The sequence below is a fragment of the Dryas octopetala genome, chromosome 1, assembly GCF_963921425.1.
Source record: "Dryas octopetala chromosome 1, drDryOcto1.1, whole genome shotgun sequence".
Taxonomy (NCBI): Eukaryota; Viridiplantae; Streptophyta; class Magnoliopsida; order Rosales; family Rosaceae; genus Dryas; species Dryas octopetala.
Window position 1 is genome coordinate 14,430,634 of NC_141366.1, and position 25,036 is coordinate 14,455,669.

General features: G+C 37.7%; 4 protein-coding genes across 4 annotated transcripts; 1 reads left to right on the forward strand and 3 right to left on the reverse strand.

Moving 5' to 3' along the window:
- Positions 1-1,364: 1,364 nt before the first annotated feature.
- On the reverse strand, positions 1,365-3,429 carry LOC147298252 (hexon). Its single transcript, XM_086229740.1, has 2 exons — positions 3,105-3,429; positions 1,365-2,139 (listed from the first exon to the last, which is right to left on the reverse strand). The coding sequence occupies exon 2, from the start codon at positions 2,022-2,024 to the stop codon at positions 1,515-1,517; it is 510 nt and encodes a 169-aa protein (XP_086085866.1). The 5' UTR covers positions 2,025-2,139; positions 3,105-3,429; the 3' UTR covers positions 1,365-1,514.
- A 3,480-nt stretch (positions 3,430-6,909) lies between these two features.
- Positions 6,910-11,640, forward strand: LOC147298253 (ARM repeat superfamily protein). Its single transcript, XM_086229734.1, has 6 exons — positions 6,910-7,834; positions 8,163-8,354; positions 8,962-9,064; positions 9,168-9,865; positions 9,941-10,807; positions 11,158-11,640. Exons 1-6 carry the CDS (start codon positions 7,094-7,096, stop codon positions 11,353-11,355), a joined length of 2,799 nt encoding a protein of 932 aa, XP_086085860.1. The 5' UTR covers positions 6,910-7,093; the 3' UTR covers positions 11,356-11,640.
- A 143-nt stretch (positions 11,641-11,783) lies between these two features.
- POLGAMMA2 (polymerase gamma 2) lies at positions 11,784-19,054 on the reverse strand. The gene is made up of 12 exons (XM_086229733.1): positions 18,584-19,054; positions 17,193-17,955; positions 16,829-17,020; positions 15,437-16,116; positions 14,398-14,872; positions 14,108-14,203; positions 13,784-13,876; positions 13,518-13,712; positions 13,336-13,428; positions 13,030-13,242; positions 12,846-12,935; positions 11,784-12,377 (listed from the first exon to the last, which is right to left on the reverse strand). Exons 1-12 carry the CDS (start codon positions 18,703-18,705, stop codon positions 12,216-12,218), a joined length of 3,174 nt encoding a protein of 1,057 aa, XP_086085859.1. The 5' UTR covers positions 18,706-19,054; the 3' UTR covers positions 11,784-12,215.
- Positions 19,055-20,290: 1,236 nt separating this feature from the next.
- LOC147298255 (Protein kinase superfamily protein) lies at positions 20,291-22,500 on the reverse strand. The gene is made up of 5 exons (XM_086247615.1): positions 22,377-22,500; positions 21,939-22,120; positions 21,650-21,839; positions 20,951-21,342; positions 20,291-20,557 (listed from the first exon to the last, which is right to left on the reverse strand). Exons 1-5 carry the CDS (start codon positions 22,498-22,500, stop codon positions 20,291-20,293), a joined length of 1,155 nt encoding a protein of 384 aa, XP_086103741.1.
- Between the last annotated feature and the right edge of the window lie 2,536 nt (positions 22,501-25,036).

Genomic DNA, 25,036 nt, shown 5'->3' on the forward strand with positions numbered 1-25,036 from the left:
TTGTCCATGCTTGATTGTACCCTAGAAAACAAATTAGATCAATGCAGTCTTCAAAGAGGTTGGAGACCAGGGACATAAGTGCCATTAACACGATTAGACTGCAAGAAACAAAACTGTTCGATAAAATTAAAAACATTAATTGTGATGAGCTTGACCAAGAAAAAAACCACTGAGAAAATGTAGTAAATGGAAATGAATTATGTTGCCTCAGCCACCTCATAGTGACCCATCTTGCTCTGCTCATGACACAGAGGTTCTTAATTGTTCTGCAGAAAAAAGGTCTTTGCCTTCCAGCCTTTTTATATCTGTTTTTCTGAGTTATTATAACAATACAAACATAAATTAACTCACCGGCCACCTTAATTATACAATTCAACATGGCATACCAAACTCTGCTAGTAATTTATTTTCCTTTACTCTTGCTTTAACAAGAACTGAGAAAATGAATGCCCTTCACAGATGAGTGGAAAAAGGAATTCACATGGTGTGCATAAAGAAATTCCATCATATCTTTCCCATGACCCCTTCAAAGGTGATGTAAATAGAAAAATGGGATTGGACCAGCAAAAGCAATTTGAACCCAGTATCCCCACACCTAAAAAACACTCAAGTTGCTTCACCAAAACAAATACCATTCTTTTATTTTCTCTTGCCATTCAAGACATGAAAAGAAAATACCAACTTACTTAAAAAGCAAATAAAATAACCCATTTTTCCTTTTCATCTCTTTGATGTCCACATACATTGTCACAGTTACTGATTGACTAGTAAGACAACATAACATATCAACTAAATTGTTCTGCAAGATCGGACGGTCATAATAAATCCATGTCATGATCCAAGTATGAAAAACTGCATTTAAATCAGTAAATGAGACCCAAGTTGTTAAAAGTTGCTAAGTGAGTTAAATTTTTTAACTGCAAGCACATGAATAAGGTGACTATAAGTCTATATCACCACCCAATCCAACAAATTCTGTTCACTTTAGAATTTAGATAAAGAACATAAGGTAAAGAATCCTTGTGAAATACCAAGGCTGAACACCAAATGCCCCAAATGCAAAGCAATTTCCCCACCAAGACTGCACCCAAAACCACCTCTCTTCATCCACAAGCCGCCCCCTCCACTCCAACAGAGCAAAACATGTATAAATCCAGCAACATTGCCACAAGAAATGCTGCAGAAATGGCTGCATATGCTCCTGTAGAAATAGGCACCAGAGGCACTGTCGGATCCCTCATAATGAAAGAAATCGAGTACTTCAGCAAGCTCGAATTAAGCAGCCGATGCAGCTCGCATAAGCCTCAGTCCCATCTTACAGACTTGGTTTGCTCTAGTAGTCATTTGAGACCCACTTTTGAATCAGTGATAAAAACACAAAAGAAGAAAAAGAGAGGCACCAGGCTCCTACCAAGCTTATGTTCTGTGGTGGAAGTTTCAGAGAACAATCGACCAGTTGGGTTTTCTGTATACAGTTACAGGAATCTAAGATCTGATGTGAAGAAATTGCCAGGTTAGACAATGCTCTCAGTCTCAGAGAGCTTTGAGAATCCCAGCTTCTTCAGTCGACTTGTTATAGGGACAGCCCATGCTCTATCTGAGCTCCCACACTTTATGTCCACAACTTCAACAATGCTATGTCCTTTCTTGTTAGTTTTCTGCCTGCTAGGAGTTCTATCAAGACTAATATCATCACAGCCGAGCATCGGGATTTGACTATTATTTTTAGAATGGTTTTTTGTTTTCTGTGAAATCTCAGGGTTTCTCTGGTTAATGTAGTTGCTGCCCCCAGTGCTGCTGCTAGCTTCATCACATGATTTTCTTGGTTGTAGTTTTTTGGGAGTAGTAGCACCACAGGGAACAGAAACAGAAGCTGTTTGATGTTTCGTTCTGGAAGATGCAGGCATAGGAGGTGCAACTTTGATGGACTCTAATTCTCTTGTCATTAGAGAACTAACAGTCCCAGTGGTCCCTACCTTGATGGATCCTCCACCACCCTTTATAGCTTCCAATGGCTGAACCATGTTTTTTCTAGTCTCAATCAAAGGTCCAAGCAGACTCACAGGAAAATTCTTAGTGACCACAATCTTGTTGAGAGAGATGTTACAACTTACAACCAACTCAGTTCAAGAGCCTTCCCTGCAACAGCATCAGCCAATGCTTTTGGGTATGAATGGTGTATTTCAACAGTAATGTAGTTTAAAATTCAGACTGTAAGTAGTGTTTTCTCAATAAATTTATGGTCGGTCTTAGAAATAGAAATCTACAGATATTTTAAAACCTTATTCAACTGCAAAATTCATGGTAACACATACATACATGTCATGTTAGCAGATGGTCATGTACTCACCAAGAAAATGCAGAAGGTAAATTAGGAAAGGATATTGGCTACCATGAGTGGATAAGGCAGGATATTGTGTGGTTCAAAATGAAAAGGTATATTCTAGCCATTAGTTCATCTCATAGAGCAGGAAATCAACAAGTTTTGGCAAAAATCTTTGTTAGTATCAGTTGGCAAAGAGAGAGATTCAAATTAAACCTCTTTCAACCTCCTTACCTCAAACACCACAGAAATCAACAAAACATGTGGTCTACAATCTCTCTTATAAAAGGTCTTTGAAATGAAATTCTATAAATGCACAAAATCAATATTACAGAATTGATCATTAGGCAGTCAATCTCCCCTCCCTCTTTTTGATTTAGTTTTTGATTGCATCAAAAGATTCAAAACATACTTCCAAGCTCAATCCAAGAGGACAAGGCAAAAGCTTCCAGGCAAAATGTGAACCGTGGTTCTTCTAAAATGGAGAAACTCACAACCAGGCAAAATGGAAATTCATATGTATTGTCTATTCCTCACTATGAATGACCCAGCAATAAAGATCACTTCTTTCCTTAACTAGCATCAATAAAATGACATTAAGATCGATCAAAGCCCACTAATTCTGACTCAAAATAAACCCAATAATCCAAATGCACAGATCTTAAGGCATGATGAACAGTCAAGTCTCACAAACTGCCTATGCACTGAGTACAGAGTAATCCACAATCAAGTAAACACAAACACTGATCAGATCATAAGAATACTGAGATTAAAAACGTACCCACAAGCAAGCGAGTGAAATTAAGCTGAGAGTAAATCCGAACCCAACAAAGAATCAATGTGAAATCATTACTAGACCCATGAAAGAGAAACTTCTGAAAGTGAGAAGCTTAAGAGTTTCTTGGAGTTGCACTGAACATATGAATCATAATGTCATCTTCAAGAAACATATCGAATCTCACTTCAACGCACTTTTCTGTTCTTATTTGAAGCGTGTCAGACAGTCAACGCAAATCCCAGCCAGTGAATCTGACAAAAATCATTGGTATGAACAGTGGGATATTTTTCAAAAGCAATTATTATTTTTTTCTTACCGCGAATGGAGCGTTTGGTTTGATTGGAAGGTAAGCAGTGCTTGTCATATTCCTAAAGAGACAGAGCTTAATATTAAATTTAAATGTTAAGGTTAACATAATAATTAAACATCTCTTTCTAGTTTCTACCTTCCAAGAAATAAACATCACTTTCTAGTTTCTACCCATTTATGTTGTCTCTCCCACGTCCTACTTTTCTGATTTTATTGTAACTTGCATAGTTGCATTGCAGTAACTTCAAACACATGCAGAGCTGCCAACTGATCTTGAGCATGAGACAGTCTTTGTTGTATTCTATACAATTATTATCTAACGGTGATAATGATATCGTTGCAGTTCCTTTTAAATTTTTGTCATATCAGAACTAAATAATGATCGATGTAGAGTTTGACTGTTTGATGTATCATTAGCCAACCATTCAGTCATAGAATCAAAGGTAACATTAGCATGGCTAGAACTGAAATTAACAGTGGTCCATTACATTTTCAGAATTGAGAGCCCAACCCAACTATATATTATCTAGGATGGTGGACTCCATAGCCAAGGCTGACCCATACTATGGCCTAGGGGCCCATGACTAGACCCAAAAGAACCAGAACAAAAGAAAGGTCTTTAATTTAAGACCTTAGAGTAGGGATGGCAACGGGCCGGGTTCGGGGCGGGTTTGCCAATACCATACCCGCCCCGCCGGGTAATCGGGTCCCCATCGGGGGTATTCGGGGCCCCTATTATTTTCAAAAAAATAATTTTTTTTATTAATAACATATCAAATTAATATAAATATATAATATAATAGATGAAATACATTAAAATTCATCATATTATATTACAATAATACTAAATCATAAAGAGAACACTATTAAATTTTAAAGATATGCAATAAAAATTAAGAAAATAAATTAAAATATAATTATGTAATATAATATTTTTATTAAACGGGTATACGGGGCGGGGCGGGGCGGGGATGGGGATGGTATTATCATACCCGCTTAATCGGGGCGGGTCCCCACGGGGATTTTCGGGGGCGGGGAATTTTGCCATCCCTACCTTAGAGGTTCATATTAGAGTTTTTTTAGGCCCAAGTATTCTTAAGAAAAACAACCCACGAGTCTTTTTCTTATCAAACATTATTAGGAAAAGAAAAACAACTCACGACTTCTTCGAATGTAGGAATAAATATTCTTAGGCCCCGTTTGGGATTGCGGTGGAAGACCCAAAAGCTGTTGTGGATGACAATTCTCAATCACCTACAACAGTTTTGGTGTTTGGTAAAAAAATTAAAAACTGCTTTTTCCCACAATTCTCAACTCCCCACAACAAAAACAGAAAGCAGGTTTCTAGGTGTTTTTGAAAGCTGCAGTGAATCACAGCAACAATGAATATTTTATTTTACCCATAATATCCTCATTGATTTCTATATTTTTAATTTGTTTATTTTAAATTAAAAAATATGTCTATTGTTAGTTATATTTTATATTTTGATAATTAATTATAATATTTTATTTGCACGATTAAAATTATAACATACCTAAAAAAATAATAGACATACTTATTTAATAATGTTGTTCTTAGAAAAATTAATGCTAATAAAACTTTGTAGCCAAAAATTTAAAAAACAAATAAAACACATGTTATTTTTACCAAACAAATAAGTGAAAGACACTTTTAGCATCATGTCTATTTTAGTAATTATTCACAGTCACAACTGTTTTACATTAACATTTACCAAATACTTTGATACTGTTTTTTGCACTCACAACACTTTTGAAAACATATTTTACCAAACACTCAGCTGCTTTACTTTACAGCTGACTTTACTTCACAGCTGTTTTTTCACACAGCAATACCAAACTGGCTTAATTTAATAGAACTACAAGTTCATAGATTTTTACAAACACTAACATGAACCATGAGTTGCATCATGAATATGATTATGCACAACATTAACACAATTTAGCTTTTATACTTAACACTAATTCGCTATATTCCTATGGTTTTTGAGTTTGTCATTTGTAAGAAAATCATCTCCATTGGTTAGATAACACAAGATTTTAATCAAATTATGTGCTACAAAATTAAACTCTTTTTGGATAATGCCTAATCCAACCAGAAACCCACTCCATATATTTACAACTGATTCCTTTTTTGGGGAAAAAAAGAAGAAGGAGAAAGTGGAATACAGCATGGTACGCTGGTTTTACAGCACATGGATAAACATTAAACAGGTGAATTTCATTTCTAGATATAGAGTCAATTCTGAAAAGAATATATACTTGAAACTTTGGTCTTTAGATATAATGATTTTTTTTTCCACAACCAAATCACCAACTTTCCCAGATTAAAAAAAAAAAAAAGTCACCAACTTTCCCTCTAATGCAAAAATCAATTATAAGTTTATAACAAACACACACCCACCATGCTTGTTTTTCAAATCAGTGTCCAATCACCATGTTGCTGTATTATATCATTATTCATGGTGGCCCTCACACTGCCTATAGTCCTCAGGTTACTGGTCTTCCACAACTCCATAAAATATTGATGATTGACTCCTCCAAACAAATCCCAGATTAAACTCGAACATCATAACCATATAATATAATATATGACCCGATTAAAGTTACTGGTCACTTTAAACCTGAAACCCACCTTAACCCACAAACAGTCTTCAAAATTCAAAAACCATATAATATAAAGAAAAACAATATAACTAAACACATTTAAATTTAATTTCAAGGTGTAGTTGTTGGATAGCTCAGTTGAAAGAGTTGTAGAATTATCCACAATACATCTAAATTCGAATATCTCTCTGACCAACTCAAAAAAAAGAAAAAATAATAATAATTTCAAGATAGTGTTTCAACTTTTAAGTTCTTAAAATTGTAATAGGATGTTTAACTATAAAAATGTGATCTTAAAGAATAATGTTAGTAAAAAGTAGTTCTCTTCATTTTTACTGTCTTTTAAGTTTTTTAAATTATTCACCATTTTCTTAAAAATTATTTTAGTTGTAAAAACAAAAGATCACTTTTAATGTCTTGATATTTATAATAATACACAATTTATAATTCTAAAAAATATTCAAACTATATTTCAAAAATGAATTGTATTAAAAAATATAACTGAAATTTTCCAAAACGACATTAGTTTTAAGCATTTATTTTGGAGAAACAAATTTTGAAGTAAATAGTGTGCTAATTCAAGTCCCTCGAAAGACTTTACAAATTACAACTATTTAGTTTCACTCCCTCCCTAGACTCTCTCTAGGGAGGCTACCTCGACGATCAACTTGAATCCTTTAGGATTATGTTGTAGTCGAGAGTTTTCTTTTCCGTTTTGGAAAAAGGAAAATGAAATTTTCCAGAAAAAATCAAATCATGGATTAAGCCAAATCCAATCAATATTGTAAAAGAATACCATTGGTCACTTTGATATTTTTGTTCACTCACTCCCAGATCTCCCTCATTTTCATTTTTCATTTTTCACTGCAGCTCTGATTTTGCTTTCACTTGGTTACCAGCCTTGGCTCTCACTCCACCCCCACCTGACCATCTCTCTTTTTCTCTCTCTTCCTCCATTGCAAGAGCATTGTCTGTATCTCTCTAGGTGAAGCCTGAAAGCTTAAATCTTTGAATCTCTGAACCAGAGGAGTGACCCATTTCCATTTTACATTAGCAGAATGAGTTTTCAAGGACCCAGAACCTCAAAACCCACAAAACCCCCAAACTCATCAGCCTCCCCAACCCAACCACAACAGCAACCAACCTCTGCTTCAAAGTCTTCTTCTTCTTCCCTCTCATCCCACCTGGCTATGGTGGAGCTCAAGCAGCGAATCCTCACCTCCCTCTCCAAGCTCTCAGACCGAGACACTTACCAAATCGCCGTCGAAGATCTCGAGAAGATCATCCAAACCCTCGCGCCCGAGGGCCTTCCTATGCTCCTCAATTGCCTCTACGAAGCCTCAGCCGACCCCAAACCCGCTGTAAAGAAAGAGTCTTTACGCTTACTCGCATTGGTCTCTGCCTCCCACTCCGATTTCACGTCGACCCACTTGACCAAAATCATTGCCCACATCGTCAAGAGGCTCAAGGACGCCGATTCCGGTGTCAGGGACGCGTGTCGCGACGCCATTGGCGCGTTGTCGGCACAGTACTTGAAGGGAGAGAGTGCAAATGACAATGGGGGACTTGGGTCCGTTGTGGGTTTGTTCGTGAAGCCTTTGTTTGAGGCTATGGGGGAGCAGAACAAAGGGGTGCAATCTGGTGCGGCGTTGTGTATGGCTAAGATAGTGGATTGTGCTTCGAACCCTAAACCCGTCTCGGCTTTTCAGAAGCTGTGTCCGAGGATCTGCAAGTTGCTTAACAATCCTAACTTCTTGGCTAAGGCATCGCTCTTGCCAGTGGTTTCGAGTCTTTCTCAGGTTTGCTCAATGCATTATAAGATTGTGTTCATGTACATTGAAGTCTTGGACTTGATATGGTCATGTACATTGTTGTGAATTAAGTAGTAAAGTTGGGACTTATCGTATGTTTGATTGCTGGGAAATTGTAGGAAAGGAAAGAGAGAAAAGAGAGAAACTTTTAACTTTGAAGTATTGACTTAAAATGTGTTACATTTGATATAGTGAGTACTTTCCATTGTCTGATTGCCTAGAGACTGTAGGTGAATAAAAGGAACACATGGATCTATACTTCTTAGGATGATTTAATTGGATTGTACTGATCTGAAGAGGTATGGACTTGTTTCAGGTTGGAGCCATTGTGCCACAAAGCTTGGAGAATTTACTGCAAAGTATTCATGACTGCCTTGGAAGTCCAGATTGGGCAACACGTAAAGCAGCAGCTGATGTGCTGATTGCATTAGCATTGCATTCAAGCAACTTGATCAAAGATAGAGCTGCTTCCACCCTGACTGTGCTCGAGTCTTGCCGTTTTGACAAGGTAGTATTTTTTTGCATATTCTCTTAAGTGTGTTACTTTTTCCTTTATTGTCTGTGTTTGATGATTACTAGATTTCAATAATTTCTTGGATATCACTTGATTATAACATTGCATAATTGATTTTTTTTTAACTTGCGGCTTTGTTACTAGTACTGTGGTGCGTGTCTTTGCATGCATCATCTGTACACAATTACACAGAGGAGATTCAATGCTTAACAGTATGTCATTTTTTTTTACACATAAAAAAAATCTTAACATTATTCATTCTTTTTTATGAACTTTTATTTTAGGACTTTGTTTTGGTTGTTTACTGGGACAGGTAGGGCTATATGAGAGTTTGAAAGATACACGCTTTTATAAAGAAAAATGTTGGATTTAGTTGCTATAGTTTGTCCTCATCTGGATATTGGGTATGGGTTTCGCATATCGGATAGACCCTTGGCTTTATTTTTTACTTTAGTCTGTTAGGACAAAGCAATCTGCTAGAATAATTGAATTGTTGCAATCAGTCAATATCCATATGCAAGAAATATGTTGTAAAAGAGGATCGTCAGTATATTTTTCTCTTGGCCTAGCATCCAAAAATCATGTTTGATTTGTTTAACAGATAAAACCTGTCAGAGATAGCATGACAGAGGCATTGCAGTTTTGGAAAAAGATTGCGGGGAAAGGAGATGAAGCGTCAAATGAGGAGAAAGCTCTATCTCATGGTAAGCACATCAGTAATAATTTCTTCTTTAATATGCTCCTTCAATTTTCTTATCCTTTTGTCTCTCACTGGATCATTTTGTTGTAACAACATTTCATATAAAGAAAATCCTGAATCAGCTGAGGTGTCAGAAAAGAATGAGCTAAAAAGGTCAAAACCTAGTGAGAGAACAGAGCAAGCAGCAAAGGGTTCACCTAATGGTTCTTCCCCTACTTCAGATTCTGTTTCTAACTCAAAAGGCAGTAGTATTCCAGATAAAGCCGTTGTACTTTTGAAGAAGAAACCACCTGTCTTAACTGACCAAGAGCTAAACCCAGAATTCTTCCAGAAACTTGAAAAAAGGGGTTCTGTAGAGGTAGTTGTTCCCCGTAGACATCTCAATTCTTCGAACTCAAATAATGAGGTAGAATCAGAGCCAAATGGTACAGATTCAAAGGAAATTTTGAACCGCAATGGAAACAACCAATCTGATGATTTTCATGGATCTTTCAATAGTAAATACCGTAACATAGAGAGAGGAATTGCTGGTCTGTATTCTAAACAACGAGATCATGATGACCGTGTGCGGGATAAATGGCCAGAAGAAAGGGTGAACGGAAAAGACTCGAGAATGAGAGCAGTTGATGTTGATGATAGGACTGATATGAATCAAAGGGAGTCATCCAGCAGTCGTGCTGGTTTCTCAAAAACTGATGGTCAATCTGAAGGATCCTTCGCCAATAACAAAGGAAATTGGTTGGCTATCCAAAGGCAGTTGTTACAGTTGGAAAGACAACAAGCTCATCTGATGAGCATGCTGCAGGTATTTTAATTTCTGCATTAAGGAAATGGTACTAATATATGTGCAAAATGATGTGATACCTTTCTTAAATTGCAGGATTTCATGGGCGGATCTCATAATAGCATGGTAACTTTAGAGAACAGAGTAAGGGGTCTTGAGAGAGTTGTTGAAGACATGGCACGGGATTTATCAATATCATCGGGTAGGAGAGGTGGTAATTTTTCAATGGGGTTTGAGGGATCTTCTAATAGGCCTTTAGCCAAGTATAATGGTTTTCCTGATTACACTAATGCCAAGTTTGGAAGAGGTGGTGAAAGATTTGCCCAAACTGATGGAATTGCTTCGAGCATGAGGGGAAGGGGACCTCCTTGGAGATCTGACGTGTCCGAGGTGTGGGACTTTTCTACATATGGTGGTTCCAGAAATGGGCAGATTGGCTCAAGGAAGGCTCTAGGCGGTGGTCCTATGGATGGTAGGTCACCCAAATCAGAAAATGGGAGTGATCAAGGTAGCAGCAGGCGGGCATGGGATAAAGGGGCTGGACCTTTTCGACTTGGCGAGGGCCCTTCTGCAAGAAGTGTTTGGCAAGCTTCAAAAGATGAAGCTACCTTGGAAGCAATTCGTGTGGCTGGCGACGACAATGGAACATCTAGAGCAGCAAGAGTAGCTATACCTGAATTGACCGCAGAGGCTATGGCAGATGATAATGTGGGCCAGGGGCGGGATCCAATCTGGACTTCTTGGACTAATGCAATGGATGCCCTTCAAGTGGGTGATATGGATACGGCCTATATGGAAGTATTGTCTACAGGAGATGATCTCTTGCTCGTTAAGCTAATGGACAGATCAGGTCCTGTGATTGACCAACTTTCAAATGAGACAGCAACTGAGGTCTTGAATGCTGTTGGACAATTTTTACCAGAGCCAAACTTGTTTGACATTTGTTTGGCTTGGATTCAGCAGGTATCAGGTTTTTCTTTATCATGTTTCTTATACAAGCTTAAAAAACATCTCTGTTAAAGTATGTGAGTTTACTAGTATTTTCCAGTTAGACTACAGATGATACTGCTAAAGCACCTTTTATGTCAAGTGCGTAATGAGAGTTTTGGTTCTCAATTAATTCTCTTATAATTTCTGAAGAGGAATGGAAAGCCTTTATGTTTCTCTGTTACACAGAGCGGGATAATACTGCTCGTCTTAATTCTTTATAAGCATCGATAACATTAGTATATTCTCAATTTTATTGCTTTTGGTGTTTGGCTATGGAGATGCCATTTGAGTTTGGCCATTAAGTACCATTTTGCATTTTGCAGTTGGTTGAAATAGTGATGGACAATGGATCTGACATTTTCGGCATCCCCACTGAAGTAAAGAAGGAGCTTGTATTGAATTTGCATGAAGCTTCTTTAGCAATGGATCCACCTGAGGACTGGGAAGGAGCAATGCCTGATCAACTTTTGCTGCAGCTGGCATCAACCTGGGGAATCAATCCGCAACAGCATGACAAATAGTTACCAGTTTAATCGCCAATTTGTATTGAAATTTGAACTTGCGTTTTGAGTGGATGATTTGGTCTGTAGATCCCATAGTTAGCCCGAGTTGAACTTAATGGCCAATGGACATATTTCAGTTTCAAACAACCGTGCAAGTTGAGAATTGCAAGTTGAGAATTGAAATAGGATAAAGATTCAATAAAGTTGGAAACTGATGTGTGCTGCCACATGACACTAATAGATCACATTTGTAGCCACTTGGTTTCTTATTCAAGTTGGGAATAGATGCATATTTTCCCACTAGATTTCTAATTAACCTTGGTGGCCATTTGTACCTACATGTGCATTGCACACACCTCATATTGAGATCCGAGATTAATATCCTTTTCTACCATCACATTCGAAAAAAAAAAAAAATGTATAGACAGAACAGAACAAGCGCCACAATACCGAACCTTCATTCTATTAAAAAACTATACATCTTAGTTTCACCGCAGAAAGTACATGAAGAATGTGGAATACTTGGATCTTCAACAAAAGTTCAAAACATAAGAGATTCAATAGTTAGAAAATTCTATATACAAGGCATGCTTTTCCATGAGCCTTCCCCATGGTCTAAGAATCACATGTTACCACCAAAGCAGCAGATCAAACCCTCTTCTAATACATCCATGGCTATAATGCGACAAACACATCATCAGAGATGATGGAAAATTTCACATCAGCAGGCTATAAGAACTGATTCCTCAGGAAAACCCCTCTTAGGATTGAATGCAATTGGAGCAATGTTGCAAATTGACTCTGGAATGCATAAAGTGAGAAGTGGCCTCATAGAGGGTCTTCAACCAAAATCCCGATTTTGTAATTGAGCACTATATCTACTTGGCAGCATACCAGTTTTGTGCACACTTGGCATCAACAGCAAGGTCAACATTAAGGATATTCTTGCCACTGAAGGGCTTCGACATGCACTCAACAACTATGGCCTTTGCAACCTCAGCTGACTCTGATGGCCCTTCCAAGATCACTTCATCATGAACCTGCTTTCCAGAAAAAGGTTATTTCCAGTCTTCCAGAAACTCTTTGGAAAGCTACTTCTTCTTTCCTCACTGATTTAAATTATTCCCACAATACAGTCAATTGGGAGCTACACAAACTGCTGCGATTAGCTTGCTTAATTTTTTTTCTTTTGTTGCTCCTTTAAACCATTTATTGCACTCTGTTTACTCTCTGTCTCCCCCCTTCCCCCAACCAAAAAAAAATTACAACATAGAGTAAAATTTTATCTTTCATGAAGCAGTTTTTCATATATTTTTCTTATAAAAAAAACAATTACAGGATGTTTTAAAATCTTATTTTTTAGCATTTATTATTATATGTACATTTTCTAGATTACTTTTAAGATTTATATTTATGTTTCCTCACTTTGGCATAGGTTTATAGCTAGTTTAATAAATAAGGGAAAAATTTGACCAGAAATTAAATAAGGAAAGAAATTGGAGTTTGACCTGTAAAAGCAGCCTCCACCCAAGCTCATTCAAACGTGCATTATTGGAAATTTCTAACATGGCACACATGGCAACGTCAGCAGCACTACCCTGTGGGAGTCAACTAGTCAAAATCTCATATGACAACAGAAGAAAGGAGGAAGGGGGGGGGGGGGGGGGGGGGGGGAGAATGCACTACAAGAACCTGCACTGGGGTATTAATAGCAGCCCTTTCAATATGACCTCTTTGAGCACGACTAGCACGAGCTATTGAGGGGAACCACCGTGCTCGTCCTAGCAATGTGCGAACACACCTAGTTTCTTTAGCTTCTTTTTTACGTGCTTCTTGCCAAGTGCTCACTTCTTCCCTTTCTTTATACCAGAGCTTAACTGTTTTCTCTGCATCCTGAACAGAAACCTGAGAACCACCAAACCTTAGTGGATCATTTAAATTGAAAAAAAAAAAGAATATGAGTACCTTACAATTTTAAATTTAGCACTGCAAGGGTACCTTCCAATCCCGGGAAAGCCCAACTGGAGTTTTCCCATATGCAATGGAAAAATTAAGCATTTTAGCTTTCCTTCTTTCAGAAGCAAAGGTGTCCTGAATACGTAAAATATTAGAATCAGAAGATAGTGGTCAGAGTAAAATCTAAAGCTACTCATACACTGAGAAAAAGAAACACATCTTACCTTCAATAATGGAACTGGGGGTTTATCTTCACCAGGTTGAGGATCCCACTCAAGTAGCACTTTCTTTTCCTCAACGGCTTCACGAATATGCTGGTACATGTTCATTGCAGTCCTTGAATGAAAATCTCCGCCAGCTTTGAAGGCATCCAACATGCTCTTACAGTTCGAAAGATGAGCAAGAATTCTAAGTTCCAGCTGTCACATCAACACATTGATTAATACTTAAAACCATGTACTAACTACTAAATATATAATATACAACTAACCTGTCCATAGTCAGCAACAATAAGAGAATTTCCAGGTGCAGCTATAAATGCCTGACGGATCTTATACCGGTCCTTTTCCAGAGCAGGCTGATTCTGAACTAGGAAAAAGAAAAGTATGAACATGCATACCTCCCAAGCCTCCATTACAGTTGGAGATTTAATTGGTTTAGAAGCAAAGTCTTGTTTTATTAAATGATTAGGTAACCAAGGGAAACTGATTATCAAATTTCATCATCATTAGCCAATATTGTCTTGAATAAAACATTGATGTCATGTTCATTTAAATAGACGATTGTATGAACAGTTGAAAGAATTAAACTAAACCTGCAAATTTGGTCTCCTAGCAGATAAGCGTCCAGTTTCTGTATTGATATTTAGTGAACAATGAATTCGCCCATTCTTGCCTGATATATTACTGCTCTGTGGTAGAAAGAAACCGATATCAATGTAAACTGCCACATATATTTGAAGTTCAAGAGCACAAGAATGAGCAGCTAGCTTGATACATTGAAACATCAATGTACACACAAATGCTCACAAACAAACACACACATACAAATGAATGAAATGATGATCAGTAAGCATAAACGGCATGATATAACAGCATAAATCACCTGCAATGGGAGGATGAAGTTGGATATCAAAGAATCAATAGAGCAAACTTGACATAAAGCAGCAATGCCGAGGCAAGCTTCCTTCCCCTTCCCCTTCCCCTCTGACTCAAATGCTGTAAAAGCTGTACCATAAGCTGATGTATTAACATTTTCAGACATCTTATCTTGTTTCCCCGAACATTCATCACTGATTGTCTCACAAGCATCTCCAACATCATCAACGGACTCCAAGTCATGGACATCATCCATAAAATCATACCCTGAAGAGACCTTTCCAGCTAAAATCTTCAATGCATCTCCACTAACTGAGGGCCAACCAGTTGCTGTGTAAATCTCAGTTGGCAAATTGACACCAAAACTACACAAAGTGATATTGCGATATTTTGGGGTTGTATTCTTGCCTTCTTCAATCACTTTATCAATGTTGGGAACTCTGAAAGTCCTCTCATTTGGAAGAGCCTGATCAGGGTCCTTCCTGAAACAAGAAATAATCAAGTCAAATTTATACAGATTCCTTTGGCTCCATAAGGCTAGGGGAAAGGCATCAGGAAATAATATTTTTACTTGATATGGTCCCTGTATTTGATCAGCGTAAAAATTAAACTTACTATGCAAATGCAGGACAGTGGAGGGTTCCAAATGACCCACAGACTTGACAGCAATTAAATTTTCTTTGGTTATCATATAAAAAGTTCCTATAGACGTCATTTTATTAATACATCTCAGTGGGACAGTGGGGGCTGATTTTCTATCATACTAACCATCAAATCCAGTAAAAGCTTGCTTCTCTACATCAAGTTTTAGTTTTAGATTTTTTATTTATTTTAAAAAGGACATTACGTTTTAGATTTAAACGTATAAATCTTATCCATGATAGTGGGGCTGTTTTTATCTCAAATGAACTAATAACTCCAATAAAGTTTTGCAACTAAGTCTGTTCCCTGCACATGTAGCCATGCCAACCAAATGTTGCATACTCTTAAGAATAGCATAGCATAGTGGTGACTGATGACCAGTGTTAATTGAATACCAAATGTACCTGTTCACAGTCCCACCAAACAAGAGCGTGCGTAGTTGTGCGTCACTTCCCACGTTCATATATTTGGCATCGGGGCAATGGCTAGAAGCCCACTTGCGAAATCTGGTAGCAGCAACCTCTTGTTCTGCTTTGGCCAACTTCTCAATTTCAGATAAATATACTCTATCAACCAACATGCCCTCAGTTTCCATCTTAACTAAAAGCTCACCAAATGGTCGCCAGTATTTCTCATAGAAATCAAACATGGATTTTCCAGGTGCTGGATTTCCATCAATTTCCCACTGTCTAATGGATAGCTGTTTTTTCATGCTCTCATAAAGCTTCAGTGTGCTTATTGCATCTAAGGCAGAATAACAAATCCATGGTTTTCTCTCTTCTTTTTGTAACACTTCAACAGGGGCAATGATGGTCACTTTCCCATCGGTTCCATCCATTTTCTTTTTCTTCCTGCCGAATATTGTTTTCATTGATATTTTACCAATCAAATCTTTCCCATGATCCAGCTGCGCCCCACACATGACCTTTGGGTCATGTGTAAGCGCTTCAAGAGAATAACCACCCTTTAACCTCCTTGATGAATCCCACAAGCGAGCCATGTGCATTGTGTCAGCATGAAAACCAGAAACCTTAAACCCATAGTTCTCTATTACATGGTTATCAAAGCTGTAATTGTGCCAAACCTACAGAAAGGTAGGTGAATGCCATTATTTTGTTTCCCAATCAAGCATGCACCTTGTACACACATTCAAACATATACAGAGAGAAACAGTCAACAGCAGTCAGTAATATAAAGGCACTTGGACCAGTCTTATTAAAAGGAGAAAAAGAAAGGTGACTACTATTTTCTTTAACAATATTAGTATTGTTCAACAGACTCAAGGACTTGATACTTGGTCAGTCAGAATCAGAAGCTGTCATGAAGATAAAAAGATCAAATATTCACAAAGGCTGCAACCAAAAGGGTATTGAGCCATGTACCAGGGGAGAGTAGGGTGAGCTTGGTGCAAACCACATTTTCTATCAATGACTACAGTAATGGGGAAAATGTATAAGAATAAGCTCATGAAAAGGAAAAATGATTTACCAATGATTGTATTATGAGTTTGGTGTGAAAATCTGATTAAGGTAACTACATTTTCAGAAATAAAATGTGGGCTTCTTAAACTAGCTAAGCACAACCTTCAGCATAACCCAGTAGTCCAAACATTATTAAAACTATCAGTTCCAATCTCCACATCCTCAATATAATCAAACTTGTCATAAGAATTGCAATGTCATTGTCATAAAGCAAAAGAAAGAAGTCATTTCCTAAAACTGCCACTATCTAACAATGATTATGTTGTTGAAAGGTGTTTGTGAGTCAATAGGACCTTAAAGGAAAAGAAAAACAACCTTTTTGATGGAGGGGTCTTCAAAAAATGGAGCAAATTCAGTTAAAAGTTCATTTCCACCACCATCAAGAACATCTACCCAGATACAGGACTTCCCATTTCCAAAATCCGCTCTTGGTCCAGAATATATACTGAAGCATATTATTTCTCCATGATCAACAGGTGTTTCTTGCTTCACATCTATCTTCGCCACCTGTGTAAAAGCTATCATCAGAAATTAGAAAGTAGCTAGTAAATAAGAAAACCTCACGTACCCGAAAAATAGTCACACATATATTTACAAATGGGCATTAAGAAATTAAACAAAAAATATGTGCATTTCTATTAACCAAAATCAAAGTTAACTTAATTCGAAGTACACATACCTCAGTGTCACAGGCATGGACAAAATGCCTGTATTGATTTGTAAGCATCCCAACAACTTTCTTTGCAACAGAGACATTGTTGACAACAAGAACTTTGTCATATATGCTAGTAAGCATCTTATGAATATCTGGATTAGGCTTACAGTTATCAGCTGTAGCAGATTTAGTTTCAGAAGATTTTCTATTGGACTTATCCCCTTCAATCACATCAGCAGCTTCAACTCTATTTGGTTTGGAGTCATTCCCCTTTCTGACTGTTAAGGTCTTACCCAACAATGACCCATTAGACTGGAATTCATTCCCTGATCTGTGTGTGATGGGCACGCCCAATTGTCTTGGAGCATCATGTGCATAACCATTCACCTTGTCCACATTATTTCCTTCACCAACTGCTTTATCTGAATGCATCTCAGGAAAAGCCAGTGCCTCATGTATGGTTGCTTTTCCACTCTTTCCATAATCACATTTGTTGCTAAGTGAGTCTTCTGAATTTGCTTCCAACTTGTCATACTTACTGACATCTAGGAAAACCTCAAGCGTTTCTTGGGTATTCGTTTTTATATTTCCTCCACAGTTGATCTTACCTCTGAAGTACTTATAAACAGAATTTTCCACCTTCTTTCTCATCATTCCAGCCTCGTTACGCCAGGCATTTTTAGTGCCATTAGATTTTCCTTCAGAATTATAGGGACCTGGGTTCAAAGAGGTCATCTTATTATTTGACAAAGTATTGTTGGCATTCTGGACCACGCTGACCTCTCGCCTGCCATTTTATCAATCCCATCATCAAAGACAGCCAAAAATAATAATTAAATAGTATACCGATTTCTCCATGCCATCTAAGTATGCAAAGGAAGCACAAAATATATTAGAAAACTTGAAAAATATCCTGACTTTCCCATACTTGTGGATTTGTACTATATATGTTACATATATTGAAATTTAACATAGAAATTCCAAAGCTAACACCAACCCACAAAAACAAAAAGTGCATTTAAGTTTCCTCACTTCCTACATTATACATTTTCCAAGAAGTTCTAACAAGTACAGTAAGAAAATATGAGATAAATCAAATTAGTCCCATCATTTTTACCAAAGTATCCCCATATCCAACAAAGTCTACATGACTCAAGAGCCAACATAAGAAAGATAAGTAGATACAACCCAAAACAAAACATTCATGTAACTTCACAACATGGGTCATTTTTGTTTAACCAAAAACCCAAAACCCTTTCCTAATATTAAATTACAAATAATAAAAAGAAAAAGAAAACCAAGAAATAAGCAAATGGATATGATAGAACATCAAAACCACCCACGTATAAAAACTACAAGAAAACGAAAAAAAAAATATGATGGAAACAGTGCAGTCTGAGTAAGATTGAAGTAACCTGGGAAGAGTCCACAGGGACCTAGAAGAGGAAGAGCGGGGACAGGCATGGAAAAAAGAGAAATAAGAAGGGCAAGAAGGTCTTAAATGGCTGGTTTGGATGGAGGAGAACCCCATAGCCATGAGGTCAGCAAGAGCAGCTCTGCCCAGCTTACTACTCCAACACTGGCTTAAAGAAGAAGCCGTCTTGGTAAGCTTTGGTGGCAAGACTGTAAATAAGGTGGTTCAGGGAGGTTATTTGGGGTATGGGACTAGTGGGTCTGAGTGTGGAGCAGACGAGCAGAACAAGGCCATGAGGAGAGAGACGGACAAAGAGAGAGAGAGAGAGAGGAAAGGGATGAAGGAGGTGAAGACTAAAGAGGGTAAACTAAACCCTGGGGTTTTCTGACTTGGAAAAATTAAAAATACAAAAAGACCAAAAATTATTATATGGCTGGCAAATATTTGTGTCTGCAAATTGTAATACTAAAATATAAAAATAAAAAGGTAATTCCCATTTAAGGCTTAGAAGAGTAAATTATTGCAGATATGCTATTCTGTCTACCTGTGATGCACCGCAGCAACTTGGACCAGAGTATCATATAAAACTAATGGACGATAGGAATGTTTTTTATTTTTGGTGAAAGAGAATAGTAATATTAGATGTATCATATTTATATCTATTTGAACAATAATAAGGTTAGATGTACAATATTTATTTTTTTGGGGGGCCAAAATTTAAAAACTCAAAGTGAAGAGGGGCCACTACTAACTTAATCACAAAATTTATGGATAATATAATATAATATGTGTTATATATTAGAGGGAGTTAGAAAAAAAGTGGGGGGGCATGGCCACTTCAGGCCTAGCTGTGGCTCCGCCCCTGTTTGTGTGTATCACATTTCTAATAAAATTGGGTTTACTTATATAAAATGTGATGCAGTTAGTATTTTTGTTTGGACAATCTTAATTAATATAGTATAAGTATGGAACCTACGTTATGAGATTTATATGAATATATTATAGTGAAGAATAATTCAAATAACAGTACTCCTTCGTTATATATATTCTTCATTTCACAATAAATGATGAAGTAATTAGTACTATTGTCAACGGGTCTTGTTTAATTCCTTTTTACAACTTTAGCAAATGTCGTTGGTGAAACTTTAACAAAACTTTAAATCATTATTGGTCATTATATTTTAATCAATCAATAATTGCTAATAGTTAATCCTATAGAATAAACGTTTCTGCCATTTCAGATTTTTGGCCACTCTACTTTGTCCCTTAGCATTCTCCAGTTAATTTTGATCATACGAACATGTTTCCCATTAAAGTTTATGAATTTTCTTATCAAGCATGTGTAGAGCATCATTTGCACTTAGTTAGCTCCAAGGATGGGCTTGTTCTTCTTTTTTGGGCCATTTGGGCCTGCTTAGTTACAATTCTTTCTTAAAGTGCCTCATCCTTCACAAAAATTCTTTTGTGACACTTTCAGTATAATCCTTGTTCAACTTATAAATCAACATGCATGCAGAATCACCCAAAATTGTCAGCATGCTACAACCAAAAAGGGCAAGGAATTGATATTTAAAACAATGGTAAAGGGAATTTGCCCAAAAGAAAAAAAACAATGGTAAAGGGGTGTCTTTTTTACAAAGCAGCCTAGCTAGCGACATCATATGATATAGATTTCATGTAACATTTCATAGGCTCCTTTGGGGATTTGTCATTCTGTACCCTCTTTACCCTCCTCACCTGCACCATCAGTCTCACCAATATCATCACCAAGCTTATCATCTTCATTGTTGTTTATAGCTAAGAATTCTAAAGCCGTTACGACGTCACTGATGAGAGGTCTTGTAGCAGCTTCCTCTTGGAGACACATCGCTGCAACTGCAAGAGCTTGGTAAAGACCCTTTATAGGGTAATTCCCTTCTAGGAAAGGGTCAGCCATTAATGTAAATTTCCTTCTGTCCTTAAACAATGGTTGTGCCTGCAAAAAAGGAGTAAAATTTAATTTTAAGGCTTCAACTATTATTGGAGGAAAATGTGGAATTGAAAGTTTGTTAGGCTAACAAAAATTGCAGAACTTTTGAACTGTCCTTTTTGGCATTACAAGTAGTTATGTGCATGACTAATTGAACATATGTCATGTCAAGGTCGTGCCATACTCACAATCAAGTCCAGATGTGGATTGAGATAGAGATACAGGATCTGGACTCTTATATCCCATCTTGGTAAGTCCAAAACAGGTTAGCTTTCCAAATTTTCGGAAAAAGAAGGTTAGTTATTCCAATGGACCTATTATTTGGTGAAGAATCAGTGGGAAGTTCCATGTTAGAGAAAACTTGTTATAGCTTGGAAGATTACAAAATTCTAAACATACCCAAGTAACCAAATTCTGCTCTTCAGTTGGTCTGGAATTGTCTATAACTCTCCTTCCTGTGATTATCTCCAAGAACACAACTCCGAAGCTGTAAATATCCGATTTTGTTGTCAACTGGCCTGTGAGTGCATATTCAGGTGCACAGTAGCCATAGGTCCCCATCACCCTGGTGGAAACATGAGTCTTATCCCCAGTTGGACCTAACTTTGCCAGTCCAAAATCAGAGAGCTTGGGATTGAAGTTTTCGTCCAATAGTATGTTTGATGCTTTGAAATCGCGGTATATCACAGGGGGATTGGCTTGTTCATGTAAGTATTCCAGTCCTTTTGCTGCCCCTGCAGCAATTTTCATCCTTGTATCCCAATCCAAGGGATTTTTGCCTGGAGGTAAATCTGAAGAGCAAAGTTTTGTTGGTGATCAGAACACGGTTATAAAAATGTTACCAATATATACTTACAGCCTTGGGTTGGACAAAGATACAACTAGTCTACACCAAGTTAAGAGCATGCAAAGTGCAAACCTAAGATGAGGAACCAAATTCAAACTTGTGAAAATGAAAATTACAATAAGAAAGAAGGAAAAAGAAAAGCCATATAAAGCAAAAGCATGATCATGTACTGCATTTGGGTAGATGATAATATTTTCATTCTTAAGCACTTAATGAATGATGCAAATTCAATGAAATAAATTGGTGCATACCAAGTAGATGATCCTCTAGGGACCCATTGGCCATGTACTCATACACCAAAATCCTCTGATCACCATCAGCACAATATCCGACCAAATTGACAAGGTGTTGATGGTGAAGAAGACTCAATATCAGAACTTCTACAAGAAATTCTCTGTTCCCTTGGAACCCATTCCTGTCTAGTTGTTTAACAGCCACAACCTGAACATGATGAATTATGCAAGGGAATTTCCAACTCAATTATAAAGACTTGAGGGAATGACAAAAGGGATGAAATGAAGAGATGGTTGGAAATAATACTTGGTTTGAGCCTTCCATTTGCCCTTTGTAAACTCTCCCAAAACCGCCTTCACCTAGCAAATGGTCAGGATGGAAGTTTTTAGTTGCATTACATAGTTCGCGGAAAGTAAAAATCTGAGCAGAAATGTTTCCTTTGCCGATCTTTGCTATCTCTTCAGCAATGTACTTTCGCCTGCTACTATCTGCAATTAGCAATCAATGTAAGAATTCTGAATTTTAGAGGCCAACAGTTTGAACTAGCTGTTTCATATCAGGATCTGCAGCCAACTTTCAGAATATGGACAATTTGTGATCACAAATTGGAACATTTCCAATAAAGTCTTCATCAAACATCAAAAGAAGGGATCAGTTTACCATCATGATAATACATGTGATGATGCTTGTATGACAATATAACAAGGAGGGAAGGTCAATATATGTTTGTGTGTCATTTATTACCAGTTTTGAAGGAGATGTTAGCAAATGAGGCCAGAGTTTTGGTGTCATGGTATTCCTTAATGCTCTTTTTCAGTGACTTCCTGGCAATTTTCTCTTCTGACATGCAACATTGAAAGCAACTCATCCTTCCTTTCCCGCTACAACTTCAATCCAATCACAGCCACCTTCAAATTGTCATCCAAATCTTGCATGAAAAATCTTGAAAAAAAACTTGGTACAGGACACCAAAAACGTTTGGTGCACTTCAATCCCAAGAAAAAATCAAGCGCACCCCAGCCGCGAAATTGTACGGAGAAAGGGAAGTATTGATCTGCTTTGCTAATCAAATTCCTTGCCTCTTGAAAAACCAGAATGCCTTCTGGCTCTTCAAGAAACAAGAACTCTCAATCCCTCACATGTGCCCTTTTGCATGATCACCCTACCCAAAACCATTGAGACCTGACAGGCCATATGATTTGGTCAATTTTGCTAAATATAGAGGGACAGAGTGGTAATTCATTCAGTTTGTTTGGTTAACTTTTCCAATTTTCTTGGGAGAAAGCCAGAAACTACCTCTTTCCATTTTTCAGTCATAAATGGTTTTATTCTATTTTTTTCTTTTCCAATATTTCTATGTCTATATATATTAAATGCCACAAGTCAACCTTCCTATAATTGGCAAATTCGACCATTGGATTTTTTGAGCAATCTTAAAAGTTGCATCTAGATACATCATACATAGACATTTGAAAAAACTGTATTAATGAACCCAATGCATTTTACAAGTGCATTCATCAACCTTCTTCGAGCTATATTAAGATTAGATTAATACCCTTTTGTAATCTCTTACACTCCAAAGTGAAAATTTTACAATATTGTATTCTATGATTTTCTTTTTGGTCAGGGTGGTATTCTGTGGTTTAGTGATTAATCAGTTAAGAAATAAGAAATAAACAGATCATATTAGCTCAAAAGGATCTTATTTGAGTCATGCGCAAAACTTGATTTGGGCCTTGTGCACAAAAGTGTGGCTGTCGAACCTAACCGCACATCAACACCATCATCAATTACATTTCAACACCATCATCAATTGCACTGATTCACCATCAAAGCTTAAGCTCTAAATTGGACAAAGAATGAGAATTGTAACAGATTTCAGTTAGCCAGTTAGGCAGAAGCATAATTTCACTAGCTTGCAACAAGTTTCACTACTGATATAGAACAATTACAAATGGTTTAACAAAAGACCATCCAAGTGGACATAAATGGACAGATATCAAGCTACCCAAAAGTGCATACTCTTGGCCATTGGATTTTGCTTCTCTTTTGGGTTTTCTCCCTTAATTTCTTTTCTCATTCAAGATTTACCCCCAAAAGTTTCTCCAGATTCTCAACCCTCGATACTAATCCAACTCTATGAGTTTTACTTGCACCATTCTCCATACGGCCATCAACCTCTTTTGGATTGTTGAGAAGCCCCACAGGCATTGGTTTCTTAATATCATCCACAGCATCCTTCCCTTCTTTCGCAGCATCATTTTCTGATACATTGGCCCTCATTTTATGTTCATGCTCCGTGTTGAAAGGAACATCAGTTTGTACATTTTCCATATCACTACTTTTCCATCCTTCTTTCCCGACCTTCATAAGTTTTTTCGCAAAATCACCTGCATTTCTTTTCTTAGCAGGAAACCCTTCAGTTCTTGTGGCCAACTTTGGTTTCTTCACATTTTCATCCTGACTAGCTGGCCTGTATGCAAGGCGTCTCTTACGTTCTAAAAGTGGAATATGGTCATCATAATCATCATCACCATGACCTGGGGCTGAATCTTTCTTAACCTGCTTAGGAAATTCAGGAGTTGCTGAGGGATGTCTCTGTACAGGCTTAACAAAGGAGGAGTTCTTTTTGGGTTTAGACTTTGTAAAAGCTTGAGTGGATTTTCTTGGCACTCCAGGCTTGACATAGGAGCTGTTCTTTTCAGGTTTAGACTTGGTCAAAGCTTGTGCTGATGATGCCTTATGCATCTGCATATTCCTCTGTCCAATGGAGGCACGACACTTCACCATAATCTCTCTTTTTGCCACCATGACAACATATTTGATTGCATCTGCACGAGTAATCTTAGATTCTTTCCACCAATCCATGTACCTTTCCGTTACACTGGCTCAAAGCACCTTGGTGGGACAAAGAACCGGACATTGCCGGTGAAATCCAAGCTCGTAAATTCACCAGGAAGGTCTTGATCCATCCCAAACTGCATTGCCACCCTGTGTGGCAAATACTTCTTGTTCGTATGACTAATCATCTCGGCATAACGACAAGTCACACAAGGCCTAACACCATGCTGTTTGGGCCTAGACCCAAAAGACTAAGCCCTTCCTGGGCTCCTAGCCCATGACCTCCTAGGCTCCGGCCTCATGGGCTCCGGCCCCCTGGGCCCCGGCCTCTTAGGCTCCGGCCTCCCAAGCTCAAGCCTCCCAGGCCCCCGGCCCGTGTCAATTCACTCGGATCCTCGAGACCGGTGCCACGTGGCGCTCCTACAGTGCAAGTCATCACAAGGGACACGTGTCATCACTGGATTGGTTGACACTCTTCCAAAGGTACTATAAAAGAGGTACCTTCTTGTCACAAAAGGACAACTGAAATCATTATTATACTATTCACTCACTCTGCTCTCAGA